Below are 18557 nucleotides of genomic sequence, written 5' to 3'. Positions count from 1 at the left end.
ATGTCTTTTTACAATCTGTTCCTCTGATTTAAATTAAGAAAATATACATCGAAAATTACTACAAACCTCAGTAAATCATTCTATTTTACCATGGAACTGCCCCATGGTAAGAAAAATACTGTGTTGTAGCATGTTGAAAAGGAAGCTTCGGGAAACGCCGACCAAGGAGAAGTTTCCCGACCAAGCTTGTAAGCGGCCACTGAGCAGAGACGTGCGAGCGCAGAACTGCGGCTCACGCGTCTGTTGCTTTCTGCGACCGCGGATAGCAACAATCGGGCATAAATTAGAAGCCCGCAAAGGCATTTTCTTCTTCGCTGTTCTGAGAAAGAGAACAAGGTATGACCATCGGCCATTCTCGGACAGCAGTAGGGACTCCGGCAGGATGGATTAGTTACATGTCGACCCAGAAAGAGAGTCAAAGAAATATTTCGTGTGGTAGATGATTTAAAATCGTCTTATCAATCCATTACCTATATCCGAACCCGACGAAGATATTCTTGATGTATATGGAAACAGTGTTGTAATGCAACTAAAGAAATTTGTATCGGGAGACTCTAACGAATACATGGGTCAACAAGAATTTACTTTAACAGCTTTTTGCGTCGGAACGGAGCGTTTGCGGTACATGGTTTCTTTTGAACTTTAACATTCATTTCCAATTTTATAAACAATTATGCGGCAAGTTTTTTTACAAACGTTCACCGATCCAGGCGTGTAGATTCACCCCTGAAAGCAGTGACCATTACTTTTTATACATCCTGTACGATGACTTTCAATTCCTAACGATTCGAAAAACAAAATGGTATTCTATATTTGCCTACTTTCTTCTAAATGTACGTATGTTCTTTTTATAATTTATATGTGCTATTTATATTTTGTAAAAATTGTAAACACAAATCAAATTTAAATTACATTGTAAATGTGTATTGTATTGTAAATTATATTGTAAATTATGTTGTAAGTGTGTATTATATTGTACATTGACAATGAAAATATAAATATTTTTGGAAAAAGTAGAAAAGTTATTTAAAAGCATTTAAATGCGCGCGTGCATCAATCGATGTGACTAAATGGTACAGCAGGATCTGCTCGATTTCTGCTGCCTATGCTACCCTCAGACCGCGCTGCGCAGAATCTGCTCCATTTCTGCCGACAACCTGCTGTCAAACCATGGCAACAGGATCTGCTTAGTTTTTGCCGCCAATCTGCTGTCAGACCATGGCAACAGGCTCTACCCGCAAAACCATAGCCTAATGCGGACGCAGATGGTAGGTATCTATCTGTCGCCACATTTGCACGAATCTGCTGCCAATCTGCTGGCACACTGCGGTCAGTTTGCTTTCGGGGTTGATACTATGACGTCGATCTGTTTTTTTTAACTCGGCGGGAGGCGCTACTGGGTAAAATTTACCACAGAGGCGCTAGTTGCGAAAATATGAAGACTGCTTGAGTTTTTGTTACAATTTTTTTAAAGAACTTTAATAAAGATTTTAAGATATTTCAATGATTTTGTTTGATTCTTAAAACACTGTACTATAACATAAAAATTACAAAGTTAAAAAAAAATTCTGTAACCGTGTTTTTTTACATTTCAATTTTGGGTATTTTTGACCCGGTAGCGACAACCTGTGTTACAATATGGGGTGCGCCTCCCGCTGGGTTAAAAGAATAATTATCCTCATAAAATTTGTTACAAAATATACATTCGTATCCATTATATGCTTGTCTGTTCCTTCACCCCTTCGTTAAGTTTCCACATATAATGTATATACAATATATATTATATAATATATATTAAATATATATTCAAAATATATATATACAATATATATTATAATATATGTATTAAATATATATATATTCAATATATATATATATATATATATGTATTAAATATATATATATTCAATATATATATATATATATATATATATATATATATGTACAATATATATTATGCATACTATTTTCTCGCGAACGTTCCATTTCCTGGAACCCTACAATATCCAGTCCTGTCGTTATTTTCTCATTGATTTATAACCCGTTCAAGATCAAATGCTCGTTCAACATTAATTCAGCGTTCCCCTAACAGGAAAAGTATGAAGAGATACATACAAGTACAAGAAAAATTTGTAATAAAATATTTACATCCAAATGAATACAAGAAACATGGGTCATTACTATAACTATTCGTCGGATTTGACCAAAGTCCAGAACTTTCGATTCCATACCCCAATCTCACTAACAAGGGAAGATCCCGAACCCGAAAATTCAAAAAATTCTGAAACTTTGTGAATATATAGGGAATTTCCTCCTGATTAGAACGCAATTTTTGTTTGCTGCCCAAATTCACTCGAAGGGGATGAAATTAACCCCTGAAAATTCGGCTATTTTCCGATTTTGTGTTATAACTCGGGAACTGCAAGAGATAGAAAAAAGTTTCAAGACAAAAGTTACTTCTTTTAAAAGAATTAATTAATTAGATCTATCATTTGGTTAAAAAATATTTTACAGTTCACGAGTTATAACACAAAATCGGAAAATACCCGATTTTCAGGGGTCAATCACACCCCCTTAGAGTGAATTTGGGCAACAAACAAAAATTGCATTGTAATCAAGAGGAAATTCCCTACATATTCACAAAGTTTCAGAAGTTTCTGAATTTCCGGGTTCGGGATGTTCCCTTGTAAGAAAGACTTGGATTACCAGCTCGTACCCGCGACGATAAAGAACTCGAAGTGACCAGAAATTACCACAAAGCTCGTGAGCCCGATACTTATTCTTCATCACAGAAATGATCTCAACGAAGCTGAGGCTCAGCTGTGAAACGATTTTTATTCGTATAATTCACACACGTAGAGGTTTGCGGAATGTTTGTCCACGGGTTTTGTCTCATTGCTAACGGCTACAAGCCAAAACCAGTGTACGTATAGCTAGCTTAACTGGAGTTTACGAATGTGGGTTGCAGAAACAAGCGTAGGTGATATAGTGGTCACTGAAACGGGGAGAAAAGGCGGCTTGGAAAACACGGATCAATACTTCGATTCTGGAAGAGCAGAGCGCCGCTTCCGGTCGCCAAACACGCGTGTGCGGTTCAAGCCTAGAACTGTGGCTCCGAGACCAGATCTTCGGGGTGCCTTTCCGTCGTTGTTTCTTGCGACCACTTGACAGACTTGGTAAGTCCTGCTCTAATTTTAAACGCGTCTTTTGACCTTTCTGACGCTTACGTCACCACAAATTGGTAATTTCGAGAAACATATTTTTAAAATCATGATGAAAAATACGAGAGCGTTCAATACCAAGATTATTGTACTTAGAAGAGTAAATGATATATTCGAAATGTGGTATTGTTAGTGCGTTTTACAGCGAGGATGATTTCTTTCTGCTATACTTTATTTAACTTTTTGTTTGCCGCAAATTGTGATTAATGACGGTTTGATTGGAATTATTCTGATATTATGTAATAACATCACGTGATAGTTAAAATTAAGCTATATAATATTAATAGCTTCAGATAGCAGATATTGATAGGTATTGATACATATGATTATTATAGAAGGTGTCTCGCTATACAATCAATGAACTTTACCAAAATGTTTGACACGTCATGTTGAAACAAAAGATCATATAAATTATAGACTACTCAAATATGCTGACTGTTAATGGACCCAAAATACTCATCTATTATCCCAGACTGCACATTCAAACTTTATTTATGATGACGATGTACGAGAACATATCCCAATATGTAAATCAATGAGTATATTGCTTCACATTTGGTAATGGAAAGAAACCACTAATTCCTTAACATTCTGTACATTTCGAAATGTAAAATAATTAGGAACTCTACCATTAAAAAATAATCACTAATGCAGCAGTCTCTGAAAGCAAACAAGGCACTCTGCATAATGAATAAAAATATACTAGTCCAAATGTAGAAACAGATGAGTATTAGATATACTATATAACTTTTTTAACAGTTAGCAAACTTAATATCAAGAAAAAATAATGCATGTGCGAATAACGAATGGAAGTAGATCCATTATGTATATAACATTTTTGTTACAAAATCTCCTGCCAAACATGCAACAAAAGTTCGTTAAATAACTGTAAGCATAATGTTTACTTAGAAGCCAAAAGAAAATATTTAATATGTAATAACTCCAACTCGTCTACTTATCTAACACACAACATCTAATAAAGAACAAATTTTATTTTACCGCACATACGTATAATGGTACGTGAATTATGCTTTATTTTAAAATATATACAATTACCATACACCATTTACAATATACCATTTATTGCTAGTTTGTAGATAAATATATTGGAAATCATGTATTGGATCCTGTTCCTCCTGATGGTTGTTGCTGCCCAAGCAACAGCATACTTATCTCCTCCCATGAAGGTAACCATGATATTTCAAGTTTACGTATCCCCAACTAAAACAATCCTTTCATTCCACCTCTGGTTCCAGGAGGAGCAATTGTTGACTGACACCCTCCTACGTGAATTGATCAATCAGATGGGGAATGAACTTGTGGACGCTGCTGATTCATATTTGGAATATCAAGACAAACCAAAAGAGATTCCCCTTGAATTACCAGCTGATTATGATGGCATTGACACCTTAAACCCTAATCCTAGCATTCGCGACCAGGAGTACTTACGGCATAGCACACTTTGGAGTCACCAGCGTATGAACAATAACAATAAAGAGGCGTATAAGCAGAAAGGAAAGTTTGGAAGTATGCCGAATAGTAAGGACGAGAAAACTGAGAACACGTTGCCAGCATATTGCACACCACCGAATCCGTGTCCAGTTGGATATACGAGTAAGTAAATCATAAATTATAATTTCATAAATTATATTTTTCTCGTAAATCTTACTACTATTGCTGTGTGGTATTAATTAAGGCATGAGAAGATCTATCCTTTCCTTGTAATTTAAAATATTTTATAAGTAATAAGCATTGCACCCTTGTATCTAATACATAATATACCAACTTGATTGTAACACAATTGAGTTATTGGTGTCAAGTTGAAGACTATATTTTTAAAGAAAAATAATTTCTAGGATAATATATGGTGACTTACAAATTATGTATAGGCTTAAACAAAAACTAAATAAAGAGAGTTAGAATAAAAGGATAAGAAAAGTACCTAACTTGAATATTTTTTATTCTGGAATATATGGTTTACACATTTCACTAATTGAATAGCAGAAAACGACGGAACACTTATATTTTTGGAATTCGTAGTCACTTGAAGGACATAATTCAGATATGATAGAATGTATATTAACATTAAATGGGAATGGAAAAGAAAGAATATGTAGTACATTCATGCCAAAGAATTCGAAAAAGCTGATCTTGAAAAAAGTTTATTATGCCGTATTCATAAATGTACACCTATGTCATCAAAATTTCCTTTTATCATCAGAAACAGAAGAGATAATTAGATGTTATAGTTGTACACTCAGCTCAAAGGATTGTGGCCGATCAAGATTCGATTGTATTCGAGCTTACCACGGTTGGTTTTTTTTCATCGCTGACATTCTACAGTATTTCATGAATATGGTGAGGGCACTGCCAAGCCACAGGTTCCCATCTAGAACACTTCTAATTCATGGAAACACCACTGTGGCACCATCTGCCTTTGATTGTCAACTATACTATTATATAAAATTGAGATTGCATACTTTGAAATGCGGTTTCTCAGTAAATATGAACTGTACGCACAAGTGTGTTACATCGCTTTGTTCGCCTTGACGAGAGGAAGGTTCTAACGTTTTTATTTTTTTCAAATACTGATTTTTAAATAATAGTATATCGGGACGCGACCGCCAGGCGGCGACCGGGCGAGCGCTTCTCGCTTGCAAAACAGCAACGCGGCGGGAATAAATAGCCGAGGGCTCTCGAGTTTACAGATTACAGATTATGAATCAGTCACGCTAATATTTCGGGCGAAGCCGAGACTGGGGATACTAGTATTTATATAAATATGCGCAATCGACTCTGTTCGCGATGCTGTAGCGTAAGTGACGGTTACGTTTATTTTCCCATTGATAAAATAAAATAACGGATAGTAGATTTTAAAGTAAATGCTTATTTCTTTGCTCTACACATTTCCACTAATAATGAGCGTCTTAGATTTTAATCTATGAAGATTGCTACGAATAAAATACCACAAGACTTTATTCATCTCAGTATTCTGGTTTCCTAACCCTTGCTGTCTCTACGAAATACACAACATTCGTTTCCATTATTTTCCTTATTACCCCACCACCCCGCGTTATTTATTTGTGTATTCCATTATAAATCCGTTGATTTATTTACTTTGGACATTACATGTTTATCGTTTATAGTGTAAAAATTATTATGATTTTTCTTGAGGTTCATTGAAATAAAAGTCATTTAACATTTATTCTTGGTGGCATTTATGCTACAGCATCACGAACAAAGCCGATCGCGCAGATTTATATAATTATGACAATCATAGGCAGATGGTGCCACAGTGGTGTTTCAACATGAATTAGAAGTGTTCTAGAGGGGAACCTGTGGCTTGGCAGTGCCTTCACCATATTCATGAAATACTGTAGAATGTTAGCGATGAAAAAAAGCCAACCCTAATAAGATCGAATACAATCGAATCTCGATCGGCCACAATTGTTTGAGCTGAGTGTAGTACGATCTCTTATATTTTGCGGTAAAAAAAATTTGGTATTTGAGGATTGAATAATTGAACGATTATGTTAGTTGAGATTGTCTTTCCAATTCTCTTAAAGTTGTAGCTCCAAGCCTGACGGTCATGGTACGCGTTACTTGTAATTGTTACCCGTCAAAGTGATTTTGACTGACAATTTTTTGATCAAACGGCCGATTTGTTCACCTCTGAACAAAGCTCCGGTTAGTTTTCCACTACTTAAGTGTTATCAGCCAGATAACAATAATTCACAGCAGTGATGGGTCGAAGTTGCGTCATATGATTCTGATTGGTTGATCTGGTAGAAACGAAGATATGATTTGTTGGTTCTGTGGGAATCGACCAATCAGAGTCGCACGTAAATATAGGACGTGATATTCAAAAGTAATTAAACAGTCTTTTCTAACAAAAATAATGTATTTTAACAATATAACAGTAATTGTATCTTCTATATATATTAAATTCATTTTTTGTTTGTTTGTTTATTCGTAATATAAATTTACACCGCTGCGCGGATTTCGTTCAAATTTGACACATATATCCTACACGTCCAAGCGGAGATCACCGTATTGGGATCTGAAATGAGGGGCGGGGCCTAGCCAAGATGGCACCGATATGGGTACAAGATACATCTGTTGTATATGCGATAATGTAGTTTTCTGCGAAAATGTTACTTTCTATGCAAAGTATATGTGATTGGGCAGGTTCATATCATGCCCAGCGGAATTTTATACAACAGCACGAGAACGGACAGAAATTGATGTGTACCCATCAAGCGCTCCTACTTTCGCCACCAGATGTCATGGTGACGGATGTCAGATCCCAATAGGTTGACCAGGCCCACTTTTACGCTCTGGTATTGAATGGGAAATGAATACTTGCGTAGCGTTTCGATACCAGCGTGCAATGGTGGGTCGGTTATTCACCGCGTCGTAAATATATGTATAATATGTCGTTTTTAATCCCATTTCATACGTGTCACTTGTCGCAAATGTAGTAAATAAAAATATTCATTATTTCAAGGTTTGAACAATTAAAGTAGTAAAGTTTTTTTACAAGTATGTGAAAGAGATATTTTTTCACGCATGTAATGTCAAAAATATAATATAGGTGTAATATGAAACATGAAATATAACCTCAAATTAACTTTGATCACATACCCTGATAGCCAGATCTGGGCAGCAGAATCTGACGTCAGAACTGCAGCAGTCTGTGTCCGCATTTGGCTGCGTTCTGGTGTGCAGAGCCTGAGGTGCAGTGCCTGATGTCAAATGGACAGCAGATCGACAGCAGATTTCGCCGTCTGCTAGGCACAGCAACAGCGCCATCTGTAGGCAATTGCTTGGTAATTCTGGATCTCAGATGGCGCTGTTGCTGTGCCTAGCAGACGGCGAAATCTGTTGTCGATCTGCTGTCCATCTGACATCAGGCACTGCACCTCAGGCTCTGCACATCAGAACGCAGCCAAATGCGGACACAAACTGCTGCAGTTCTGACGTCAGATTCTGCTGCCCAGATCTGGCTATCAGGGTAGGTACTGTACCCCGATGAAAAGAAGTCGGTCGAAATGTCACAAGGGCAAGAGAGGTTCTTCGCTTGCATTGGCTCCCGCCGTCCGTGTCCCGTTTGCTTACTTTGTATTCGTCGACATTGTCGCGCTGGCCAATAGCAACAATACGTGTACCCTACGCGGGCTTATGGGGATAGGTCATTCGAACCCCAAAGTTTCTCGTCGACTTCTTTTCATCGGAGAACAGTATGCTGCAAATTGTAATTTGTGATTACCAAAAAATAAGTGATATATAGGTTAAGGTTAAGGTATTTATTTTTTCTCAGAGTACATTTGTGGTTGCTTCAGAAATGGCAACGAACAATAGTCAATTCCTCTCTTAACATTTAACATCACATATTTAGTTAACGCAGGATTCCTTTTTATCCCTTCAGTCTATTCTTAAGGTGCCAATCCACGATGAGATTTTGCATGTGACTTTTCTATCATGAGACAAAAACCTCAGCGACAACAAAATGTGGTAAATGTTTACTTTAGGGAAGGATTCTCCGACTTCATTGTTCTTGACATATGTTGTCAAGGTCATCATTCTGAACAACATTTCCCTCTAAACTTTTTGGCGCTCGGCTTTGGTTTACGAGATATTCGCAAAAAACTTTAGTTAACACCAGAGTTCTACCGAATTTAACACATCATACTCACATCGGTTCGCTATCATGCTTTACGCGCGAGCGTAAGACTGCTTGCACGGAACGCCATTGCGGGTTGTACTTTTGTAACCGATATTGCCCTATGTAACAATATAGTTCAGTCGTGTTTACGCCCGTGTAATCATTATTCTACCTTTTGCGTCGGGGTGGCTGGTAATGAAAACGCCCCGGAGCAACATTGGTGTTAGAAGTGAGATCCGTGGCCACGGATCCCGAAGAAACGCAAGGAGCTGTTGCGTGCGATACGCAAGGAGCTGTTGCGTGCGATACGCAAGGAGCCGTTGCGTGCGATTCAGCCTGCAGCTGAGCAACGAGGGACAGCCACAGGAGCAGCGGCCGGTCGAAGCCCGCCGACATCGAGGGATGGACGCAGGAGTAGCGGGAGCGGCGACAGCGGTCGAGGACCGCCGACTTCGGAGCGGTTTCGAGGCTTCGGCGAGGATACGGCCGGAGAGGGGAACTAGCCATTGCTGGGTAGGCTCTGGGAACTCAGGAAGCTGACCTACGAAAAGGGAATCCGGATTCTGGTTGTATCGTTCTCATTGTATAACGTAGAAAATGGCAAGAAACGGTTGCCGTTAAAAGTAATGCGAACGTACGTCAAATGGAAATGAGTACGCACTGAAGTTGGCTCTTTCGCGAGTATCGAGCAAGATTGACGTTTTGACACATTGACGTTTTGACATTTCGAATTCTCCTGGGACGGGGAGAACGGTTTTCCGCGAGGGCGGTATGAGTCGTCGAACGCCATCCAAATAAAACGTGCAACAATGCCGATTCGACTTGGAGCTGCAAAAAGAATCGAGGGGCTCGTCGGGTTCGGGGAATCGTCATCAGAAGAGGTCGAGATAGGACGCTATAGAGGGAGCGTCGGAGTGTTGGTGGTGGGGGTGCGACTCCGTCAGGGACGCAGGGACGTCCTGGAGTGCACGGACCACACCAAGGATTGGTGGGTGTACGGCCCTGGGTGGCAGCAGTGATGCCAGAACCGTGGGTTTCGCCCACGGGCGATACCCCCACTCTATGACCAAGCGTACTCCCTCTAGCGCCTGTACCGCACCACACAAGCATACCCGTCCCTCTATCCGTGTGCCGTACGCGCTATCTGGCCGGCGCTCTCCGGCGAGAATTCGTTTTACCGATATCGAAGCGCTTGGGTCACAAGTAAAAAGTCCAGATTGCAAATCCCGGCGCGGATATTTTACTTTTTTCATTAATTATTCTCTAATTTCTCTTTCTACATTCTCAGTAGAATAAAAACTTAAAAACTATTAATTTACAAAGCATTTTCGCAGCTGGCTAATGACGATGTTGGTCTTCTGCCTTTTTTATACATAAACAGAGATTTAATATTATACACAAATAAGATTTATTTATGTTTATGTATAAAAAAAAGGCAGAAGAGCAACATCGTGCATTAGCTATTGGCGAAAATGCTTTGTAAATTAACAGTTTTCATGTTTTTGTTCTACTGAGAATATAGAAAGAGAAGTTAGAGAATAATTAATGAAAAAGGTAGACTCTTCGCACCGCGATTTGAACCTCGGATTTTCTGTTTGCGATCCAAGCTCTAGGATCTCGGTGAAATGAATTCTTGGCGGAGAGCGCCGGGCCAGGCAGCACGTACGGCACACGGACAGAAGGTAGGGTACGCTTGTAGTGGTGCGGTACAGGCGTTAGGAGGGGGTACGCTTGGTCGTAGAATGGGGGTACGCATGGTCATAGAGTGGGAGTAGCGCGGCGCCCGTATGCGAAACCCACAGTTCTGGCATCACTGCTGGGTGGCAGTCAGGGATCCATGCAGTTGAGTTGCTGGTGAGCGGTGTCCCCAGGAGCACGGGCACCAACGAAACAACGTGGAGGCGCTAGGAGTGCGTGGAGTTGCGACGTTATCCTTACGATCGGTTCGGCACAACGTGACTGCCACGCGCGAGGCGATTCCGCTGAATCGACGATGCGAAAGAAAGCGACGCGAGGACAGCAAGCACGGGATGGACCTGAAGGGCCCATGTAACACCTTACAAATTTCACATTCATCTTAAACCAGACGTTTTAACTTCGTCTTAACGACATCTAAAAAACGTCTATGCAAAGACATCTAAAAAACGTCTATGCACAGACGCCTTAAAGACGTCTTAACGCAGGCGTCCAAAGACGTCTTGATACAGACGTCTTAAAGATATCTTAATAACCCAGATAGCACACGACGTCTATAAGCCGTCTTTAAGACGCATTTCAGACTTTCAAGACGTCTGAAGACATCTTAAAGTTCTTTTGTGTCAATCAGCGTCGACAACCTATTTCCCGGCGACGCTGGTTGGCCGTGGCGTCAAAACTTCAGTTCATTATGATGGTTGGGCAAAAGGTATTTTGCCCACTATACCTACGTGCATTATAACATCTAGTATAGCCGTCTTGGCCCAAAAGGGGCGCGCTCTTCCTCAGGCTTTCGCCTATACGAGCATTTGGCTTGCAAGGTGGTATTAGCAGTACATAACTAGCGACCCCACCAGGGCCGGGTCGGAAAAAGCAGAGAAGGACCACGCTTGACTCCACGGCGTCCACTGTAGGAATTTTACTCTCTGAGCAGGATGCCAGGTCACGAGGAATATAATACATTCGCAACCAGACTAAGTCCCTGGCTATCTTCTGCTCTCTTTGGGGCGCATGCACTCACCCAGGACCACCAGGGACGCTCTGGTGGCCGGGGACGGCCGTGCATAAAATCGCATGCCAGTCCTCATGCGAATCGGGTACACCGGGAACGCAACCGCCCGTACAGGGGTTAGAAGAACCACCTGCCCCTAGTGGAACGTGCATTATAACAAAGTGATTGAGAGTACTTCCGTTCGAATTCATGAGAATAAGTTTTGCAAACTTTTTGCGAATATTTCTGAAACTAAGGCCGACCGCCTAAAAAGTTTAAAGGGAAATGTTGTTCAGAATGATGACTTTGGCACATATGTCAAGGTCATTGAAATCGGTGAGGAAGTAGCTTTGCGATAAGTTTACCTTTTTATTTAGATAATACCCATCTCTGGTAAAAACAGTATTCTTAACCTTTACAGGGCCCGGGTAGCTAGTACAGTGGCCCAAAGTAGACAGCTAAGTTAGATTAGGTTTATTTTTCTCTTTTATATACATCCTATACCAAAGATGACGTTCCAAGAAGTTTCCTACATTACCCAACGAACTGTAATCAATTCCCTTATACTATTTCTGTGGCCTGAGACTTATGCGGCTTTCTTCTTTCCGCTCGCATATTTGTTCTTTGGCGTTTCTTACATTATACCTTATGTACAAATATAAATCTCTGATCGCATAACATGTACTAAACTATATCTCTTAAACTATACAGAAATGCAACTCCGGTGTCGTATTTCTCTTATTTCCTGTATTTCTTACGTTTTTTATTTCCTTATGGTTAATCTTATTTCTATTTCTTATGTTACTTTGTACTCTTGGTTAGCTTTTGGTCCATACTATTCAGTCTTTTAACAAGCTGGTGTCATACCATCTCGCAACTCATATTCAATTGGTTCCGTCCTTTCTTTTTTTCCGACGTTCTTCCCGGCACTCCTTCCCATCTCCCACATCTCTCTCATCTCCCTCTCTTCCTCTTCTCCCACTCGGTCTCTTCCCTCAGTCGTATAGATTTCTTTTAATTTTATTGAGGTTTCCAGTGATCAGTCCGGCGACCTCCATCTCGTTGCCCTTGATTAGCCCTCTTCAGCTCCGTTGCCAACCTTCTTCTTTCCTCCACATTGTAACATGGTTTATGTCCTCTATTCCTTCTCCGCATTCGCATTCGGGCGATTCCATCATCTCCTTCCTGTGCAGAGATTCCGCCAGGTTGTAGTGATCAGCCCTTATCCTATTAAGTGTAGTGATTGCGTTTCTCTCCATCTTTGCCATATTTTTTTAACCTTGGCTTTCTTTTTCCTACATTATTTTCCGCCCTTGAAAAATATTTACCCCCTTTTCTCTTCCACTCTCTTTCATATCCTCTGCTGATTTTTCCCATGATCTCTCCTCGAAATCCGTCTTTATATCTCCCCACGGGATCTTTACATTCACGTCCGGTTCTCCATCCGTATGTTTCTTCGCTCTTCTGTCTGCCGTCTCATTTCCTTCTATCCCCACGTGAGCCGGGGTCCATACATCTCCTCCATAGCTATACTTATCGCTTTTTGTATAGCCACCGCTTCGGTGGGTAACTATACAGTTGCCCTGTTGCTTACATTGAACCCCCTGTCCTACCAATCTTGAGCGGGTGTTTTCCTAATTGTTATTCCTACTCCATCGGCTCTTGTATTCCGTTTCTTTGATCCATTCGTGTACATTTCTACCGTGCTGGTCTCGTTGATTTCCATTTTTTCCCTTGATTTCCCTTATAAGGAAGGGACCATCTATGTCGATCTCCTTCCTCATTATGCCCAAGTTCCATTCCATTATCCTCTCCCATATCTTCTCCTCCTCCATTTCCTCTTCTTCTTCGTCCTCCTCGATCACCGCATTGTCATTGCTCCTCTTCTTCTCCAACACCTCCTTCGCTGCCTCCGTCTCTCTGAGCGCTCTTACCAATTTGTGCCGCTTTCTGCCCGCTTCCTCCCTCAAAACTCCATTGAGATTCCTTATAGCGTCTAACGCCTTGCTAGACCCCTTCCCTCTGAGTTTCGCCACGTATATGTTGGAAACTAGTTTAATTATATTATCCCTGTCCATTACCCCTGCCTCCACCATCATGACACATATCGGCGTTGACACTCTGTACCCCATGGTTATCTTAATTCCCGCATTCTGCAGGTTACTTATTTTATGATGTGACTTACTATTACTCGTATGGTAAATTGGTATCCCATATTTTATAACTGACCTTACCAGAGACTTCAACAATATTATCATAGTTTCCGGGATGGCTCGCTTCCTAATGTGACTAATATATATAACATGTTCAGTCTTTTCCGCGCCTTCCGCGCTACGTATTCGGTGGATTGCCATTTCCGGTTTGAAAGAGTCGAGAGGTGTGAGTGAGCAGGTGTGAGAAAGAAGCAGAAAAGGTGTTCATAGGGGAGTAGGGAGTGAAAAGTGAGAGTGAGGGAGAAGGAGGGGAACACGGAGTAAAGGGAGAGAAAAAGGGGGAAGAGAAGGCGAAAATGGGAGGGAGAAAAACGCATAACAAAAAGTTCATAAAGATCACCTATTTACTGAGCGTGGTGACCGGAGGGTCCCCTTAAGATTTTTCCCAAAACCATCTCTATCCCTGATAGCAACCTGCCGACAGTCTGCCAGCAGATTGGCAGCAAGGTCTGCCAGGAGAGCGCAGAGTCTGTCGGCAGATCCGGTGTAATCTGTGTCCGCATTAGACTATGGTTCTGCCGGCAGATGGGCAGCAGATCCACAGCAGATTCTGCTGCCCGTCTGAAACCTCCAACAGCGCCATCTGAAAGCGACAATTGCCAAACAATTCCCTACGCGTGTATTCCTACTCTTACATAACCAACAAGTAGATTCTGCAGTTTAGTAAATTATTAATTCTACTTATTTCAAAAAGTATTTATTCTTTCTTTAATAATATACAGGATTGGTAATTACAATTGTTACAAAATAATATAAATAGCGCATATAAATCCGAAGAGGAACTTTCAATATTTACATTTACAAATCCATGTACAGTACGTCACGTAACCAGTGGTACCTATTAGGGGTGGTATCAGAAAATTTTATTCAATATTTTCGACTTTTTTTCTCTGTAGAATCCTCATATTCCCTGTTGTGTTAGCGCTGAAAACAAATACAATATTGATATAAAATTAAATGTAACGTGCGAATAAACAGGATACATGCGATACTTACTTCAGCTCCATCTCCACACAGTAGACACCTTAGGCGATCATGCATGCTCCTGCGAACATTAACATTTATAAGAAAACATGAGTTAAATTATTAATACGAAACAAGACCCTAAACATTCGCAATTTGTGCATAACCCTCCTTTTTTTACTTACTGATAACGTGAATCTTTATTTCCGCGACGTAGATAATTGAAAATTATTCAATTCCATAATTACGTTCGCTTTCTGGATACTTCGAGATGATACGTCTGAATATATCCCCCCGACAAGCAGGGTCTGCCGGCAGCGCCGTAGCTTAATGCGGACACGGATCACCCCAGATCTGCCGGCAGACTCTGCTGCCAGATTTGATTATCAGGGATGTAAATTACTTGTCCATTTCATACAAAAATAATCTGTTATGCTGTCCTTCTAGGTGAAAACAACTGCATCGTGAATTTCGAGAATACAGCAGCGTTCAGTCGAGACTATCAAAGTGCGCAGGATTGTATGTGCGACACGGAACACATGTTGGATTGTTCTGTTGATTCTGCGAGTAGCAACAATCTACCAAGAATGAACAATCCAAATTCTAATTTCAATCAGATCGTCGACCAATTCCAAGCGGTAAAATGCACTTGAATCAATTCTTCTCGTCAATTATGAACACTGAGTATACATTATTTCATTATTTATTTCAGGAGGAAAACCCGTTCTTTCGGGGGGAAAAGTTGCCCATTGCGGCCAAAAAAGGCATAAACATTATCTACTAAAACGTCTGGCATATCATACTAACAATTTGAAGACATAAACCAAGAATATTGTATTAAAATATTTCAAAGTATACAATAAATCAATATCCACAGCCTATTTATTTGATGCTGTAAACAAGTAAAAAATATTATGGATAAAAAAGTTATTATTGACAAAACATTTTAAAGGTTTTGAATAATCTAGAAACCACCCTGATAACCGAATCTGGCAGCAGAGTGTACCGGCAGATCCGGTTGGATCTGTGTCCGCATTAGTGTACGGTTCTGCTGGCAGCAGATCCCCAGCAGATCCTGCTGCCCGTGTGTCACATCCAGCAGCGCCATCTGAAAGCCACAATTGCCAAACAATTCCCTACGCATGTATCCCTACCCTTACTTAACCAGCAAGTAGATTCTGCAGTTTACTAAGTAATTAATTCTACTTATTTCAAAAAGTATTTATTCCTTTTTTAATAATATACAGGAGTGATAATTACAATTGTTACAAAATAATATAAATAGCGCATATAAATCCGAAGAGGAATTTTCAATATTTACATTTACGAATCCATGTACAGTACGTCGCGTAACCAGTGGTACGTATTAGGGGCGATATCAGAAAATTTTATTGAATATTTTCGACTTCTATTCTGTGTAGAATCATCATATTTCCTGTTGTGTTAGTGCTGAAAAGAAATACAATATTAGTATAAAATTAAATGTAACGTATGAATAAACAGGATGCATGCGATACTTACATAAGCTCCATCTCCACACAGTGCACACCATGCATGCTCCTGTGAAAATTAACATTTATAAAAAAATATGTGTTAAATTATTATATACGAAACAAGACGCTAAACATTCGCACTTCGCGCATAACCCTACTTTTCTGACTTACAGATAACGTGAAACACACCTTTAAAGGGTCCGGGTATCACACGATTCTAAGTATCAATATCCAGACATATCATCTCGAAGTATCCAGAAAGTGAACGTAATTATGGAATTGAATAATTTCCAATTATCTACGTCGCGGAAATCGAGATGCACACTATGTGCAAGACAGAAAAGTAAGGTTATGCGCGAAGTGCGAATGTTTAGCGTCTTGTTTCGTATATAATAATGTAACACATATTTTCTTATAAATGTTAATTTTCACAGGGGCATGCATGGTGTGCACTGTGTGGAGATGGAGCTGATGTAAGTATCGCATGCATCCTGTTTATTCATACGTTACATTTAATTTTATACTAATATTGTATTTCTTTTCAGCACTAACACAACAGGGTATATGATGATTCTACACAGAATAGAAGTCGAAAATATTCAATAACATTTTCTGATATCGCCCCTAATAGGTACCACTGGTTACGCGACGTACTGTACATGGATTTGTAAATGTAAATATTGAAAATTCCTCTTCGGATTTATATGCGCTATTTATATTATTATGTAACAATTGTAATTATCACTCCTGTATATTATTAAAAAAGGAATTAATACTTTTTGAAAAAAATATAATTAATTATTTACTAAACTGCAGAATCTGCTTGCTGGTTAAGTAAGGGTAGGGATACACGCGTAGGGAATTGTTTGGCAATTGTGGCTTTCAGATGGCGCTGTTGGATGTGTCAGACGGGCAGCAGGATCTGCTGCACATCTGCTGCCAATCTACCGACAGACTGCCGGCAGGTTGCTATCAGGGCAAGTACTAATCAAAATTAGTATTAACATAATTAAAAGAGAGCATCCAATAAAATTTATCATGTGTTTAAAAACGATGTATATTCTATTATAAAGAGTTTAATTTTTATTTTCCTAAAACCATATACTACCGACTACTGTTTGTATTATTAACAGGATTGAGAAATAAATATTTTGAAACGATACCTGATATTTATGTCCTTGTACATTAAAAGTGTATATTTATAAATTATATAAAAATGCTATCGTATTAAATTACATACCCCATGCAGCACTTTTTGTTGCAGAAATGTTGCGGCAATATTGCAGGTTTCATTGCAATATTTCTGCAATATTATGGAAACATTGCCGTGCAATATTGCAGTGACAACTTTTGTACAATATCATGCACATATTGCCATGTAATGTTGTATTGAAGACATGGTGGAAACATTGCAGTGATATCACTAGTTTACAAAACCCAAAAAATTACTTTTGATCGAGACTCTACTATGAAATTCTTATGTAAGGTGGTCTGTATGGATACGTTTTCGAGATATCGCCCGATGAATATTTCGGTAATTTTTTAAGAAGACGACCCGACGTTTTTGGCCATATTTCGCGTTAGAATTGACCGATTTGATCGCGACGGTTCTTAAATAAAAGGTAATTAAATTGTATACAATTCTTTTCCACAGAGTTTTCCAATCGGACCAATAGTTTGGGCGGAATCGAACGAAACTTAAGAAAAATGTAATGTTTTGGGGCTGAAATTGAATTCGATAATTCAGTACATAACCTGGAGGACATAGAAATTATCATGTAAAAAATATTAATTTATACATCATTGGGAAGGAATAATTGTTTCCTATTTTTTCCGCTATCTTACAACAAAGACCCAAAAGGCGGCAAATCATAAATCCGGCCTACTGTGAGCCGCTTCGCCGTGATTCATTCAAGCCTCCCTGACGACAAAATAGTAATAGGGGAAATGCGGCAACAGCACGATGCGACTCTCCACACGTATCGGCAACTATGTCTTTCCTACATTTATCGGCTAGCTTGGATTCCACCGGTTCTGATGGTACATGACGCGAATATACCATCAGCGCCGGGACGGAGAATCCTTGAAGCCTCATTCTGTCATTTCTCGAGTCTGTCTCAGTACACGATTCATAAATTCATTATTTCAACGTACGGTGCTTATTAGCATTCAAACGCACCAGACCACCCTGCAGTGATGTCTACTGGGCGCAATTATACCCTCAAAAACTTCCTTCTTACCGATTCCAGGACGAAAGTTGGTTGAAACGGTTTCGTACACGCTTTTCCTAGCTTGTGTTAGAGCTGTTCGGGTACT

General features: G+C 39.7%; 1 protein-coding gene and 2 long non-coding RNA genes across 7 annotated transcripts in view; 1 reads left to right on the top strand and 2 right to left on the bottom strand.

Moving 5' to 3' along the window:
• Positions 1 to 2995: 2995 nt before the first annotated feature.
• 7b2 (Secretogranin_V domain-containing protein 7B2) lies at positions 2996 to 17408 on the top strand. 4 transcript variants are annotated; one of them, XM_076814157.1, is made up of 5 exons: positions 2996 to 3176; positions 4319 to 4408; positions 4478 to 4835; positions 15196 to 15386; positions 15461 to 17408. In XM_076814157.1, exons 2-5 carry the CDS (start codon positions 4337 to 4339, stop codon positions 15530 to 15532), a joined length of 693 nt encoding a protein of 230 aa, XP_076670272.1. In that variant the 5' UTR covers positions 2996 to 3176; positions 4319 to 4336; the 3' UTR covers positions 15533 to 17408. The 4 variants fall into 4 exon arrangements, 3 of the variants coding, with proteins under 3 accessions (XP_076670272.1, XP_076670270.1, XP_076670271.1); XM_076814155.1 differs by having other exon boundaries at positions 3001 to 3176; positions 4312 to 4408; XM_076814156.1 differs by lacking the exon at positions 2996 to 3176 and adding an exon at positions 3578 to 4237 and having other exon boundaries at positions 4312 to 4408.
• LOC143369819 (uncharacterized) lies at positions 7673 to 9600 on the bottom strand. The gene is made up of 2 exons (XR_013085502.1): positions 8461 to 9600; positions 7673 to 7866 (listed from the first exon to the last, which is right to left on the bottom strand). It is a non-coding gene; the product is annotated as an uncharacterized LOC143369819 (long non-coding RNA).
• Positions 14454 to 18557, bottom strand: part of LOC143369805 (uncharacterized) — a 190178-nt gene continuing 186074 nt past the window's right edge. The window contains exons 2-3 of one of the 2 annotated variants that reach the window (XR_013085488.1): positions 14782 to 14830; positions 14454 to 14709 (exon numbers count right to left, since the gene is read on the bottom strand). This is a non-coding gene — a long non-coding RNA (uncharacterized LOC143369805). The remainder of the gene's footprint in view (positions 14710 to 14781; positions 14831 to 18557) is intronic. The other variant, XR_013085489.1, reaches the window with a different exon arrangement.

This window comes from Andrena cerasifolii, chromosome 6, assembly GCF_050908995.1.
Source record: "Andrena cerasifolii isolate SP2316 chromosome 6, iyAndCera1_principal, whole genome shotgun sequence".
NCBI classification, from domain to species: Eukaryota; Metazoa; Arthropoda; class Insecta; order Hymenoptera; family Andrenidae; genus Andrena; species Andrena cerasifolii.
Note: the sequence above shows the minus strand (reverse complement) of the source record. Positions and strands in the feature narration are given on the sequence as shown.

Bases quoted from the DNA above. Each gene is read 5' to 3' on its own strand.
- 7b2 (XM_076814157.1), top strand. From the start codon at position 4,337: ATGTATTGGATCCTGTTCCTCCTGATGGTTGTTGCTGCCCAAGCAACA. The intron at 4,836-15,195 runs GTAAGTAAATCA...CTGTCCTTCTAG, and splicing joins GTGTCCAGTTGGATATACGA to GTGAAAACAACTGCATCGTG. The intron at 15,387-15,460 runs GTAAAATGCACT...TATTTATTTCAG, and splicing joins TCGTCGACCAATTCCAAGCG to GAGGAAAACCCGTTCTTTCG.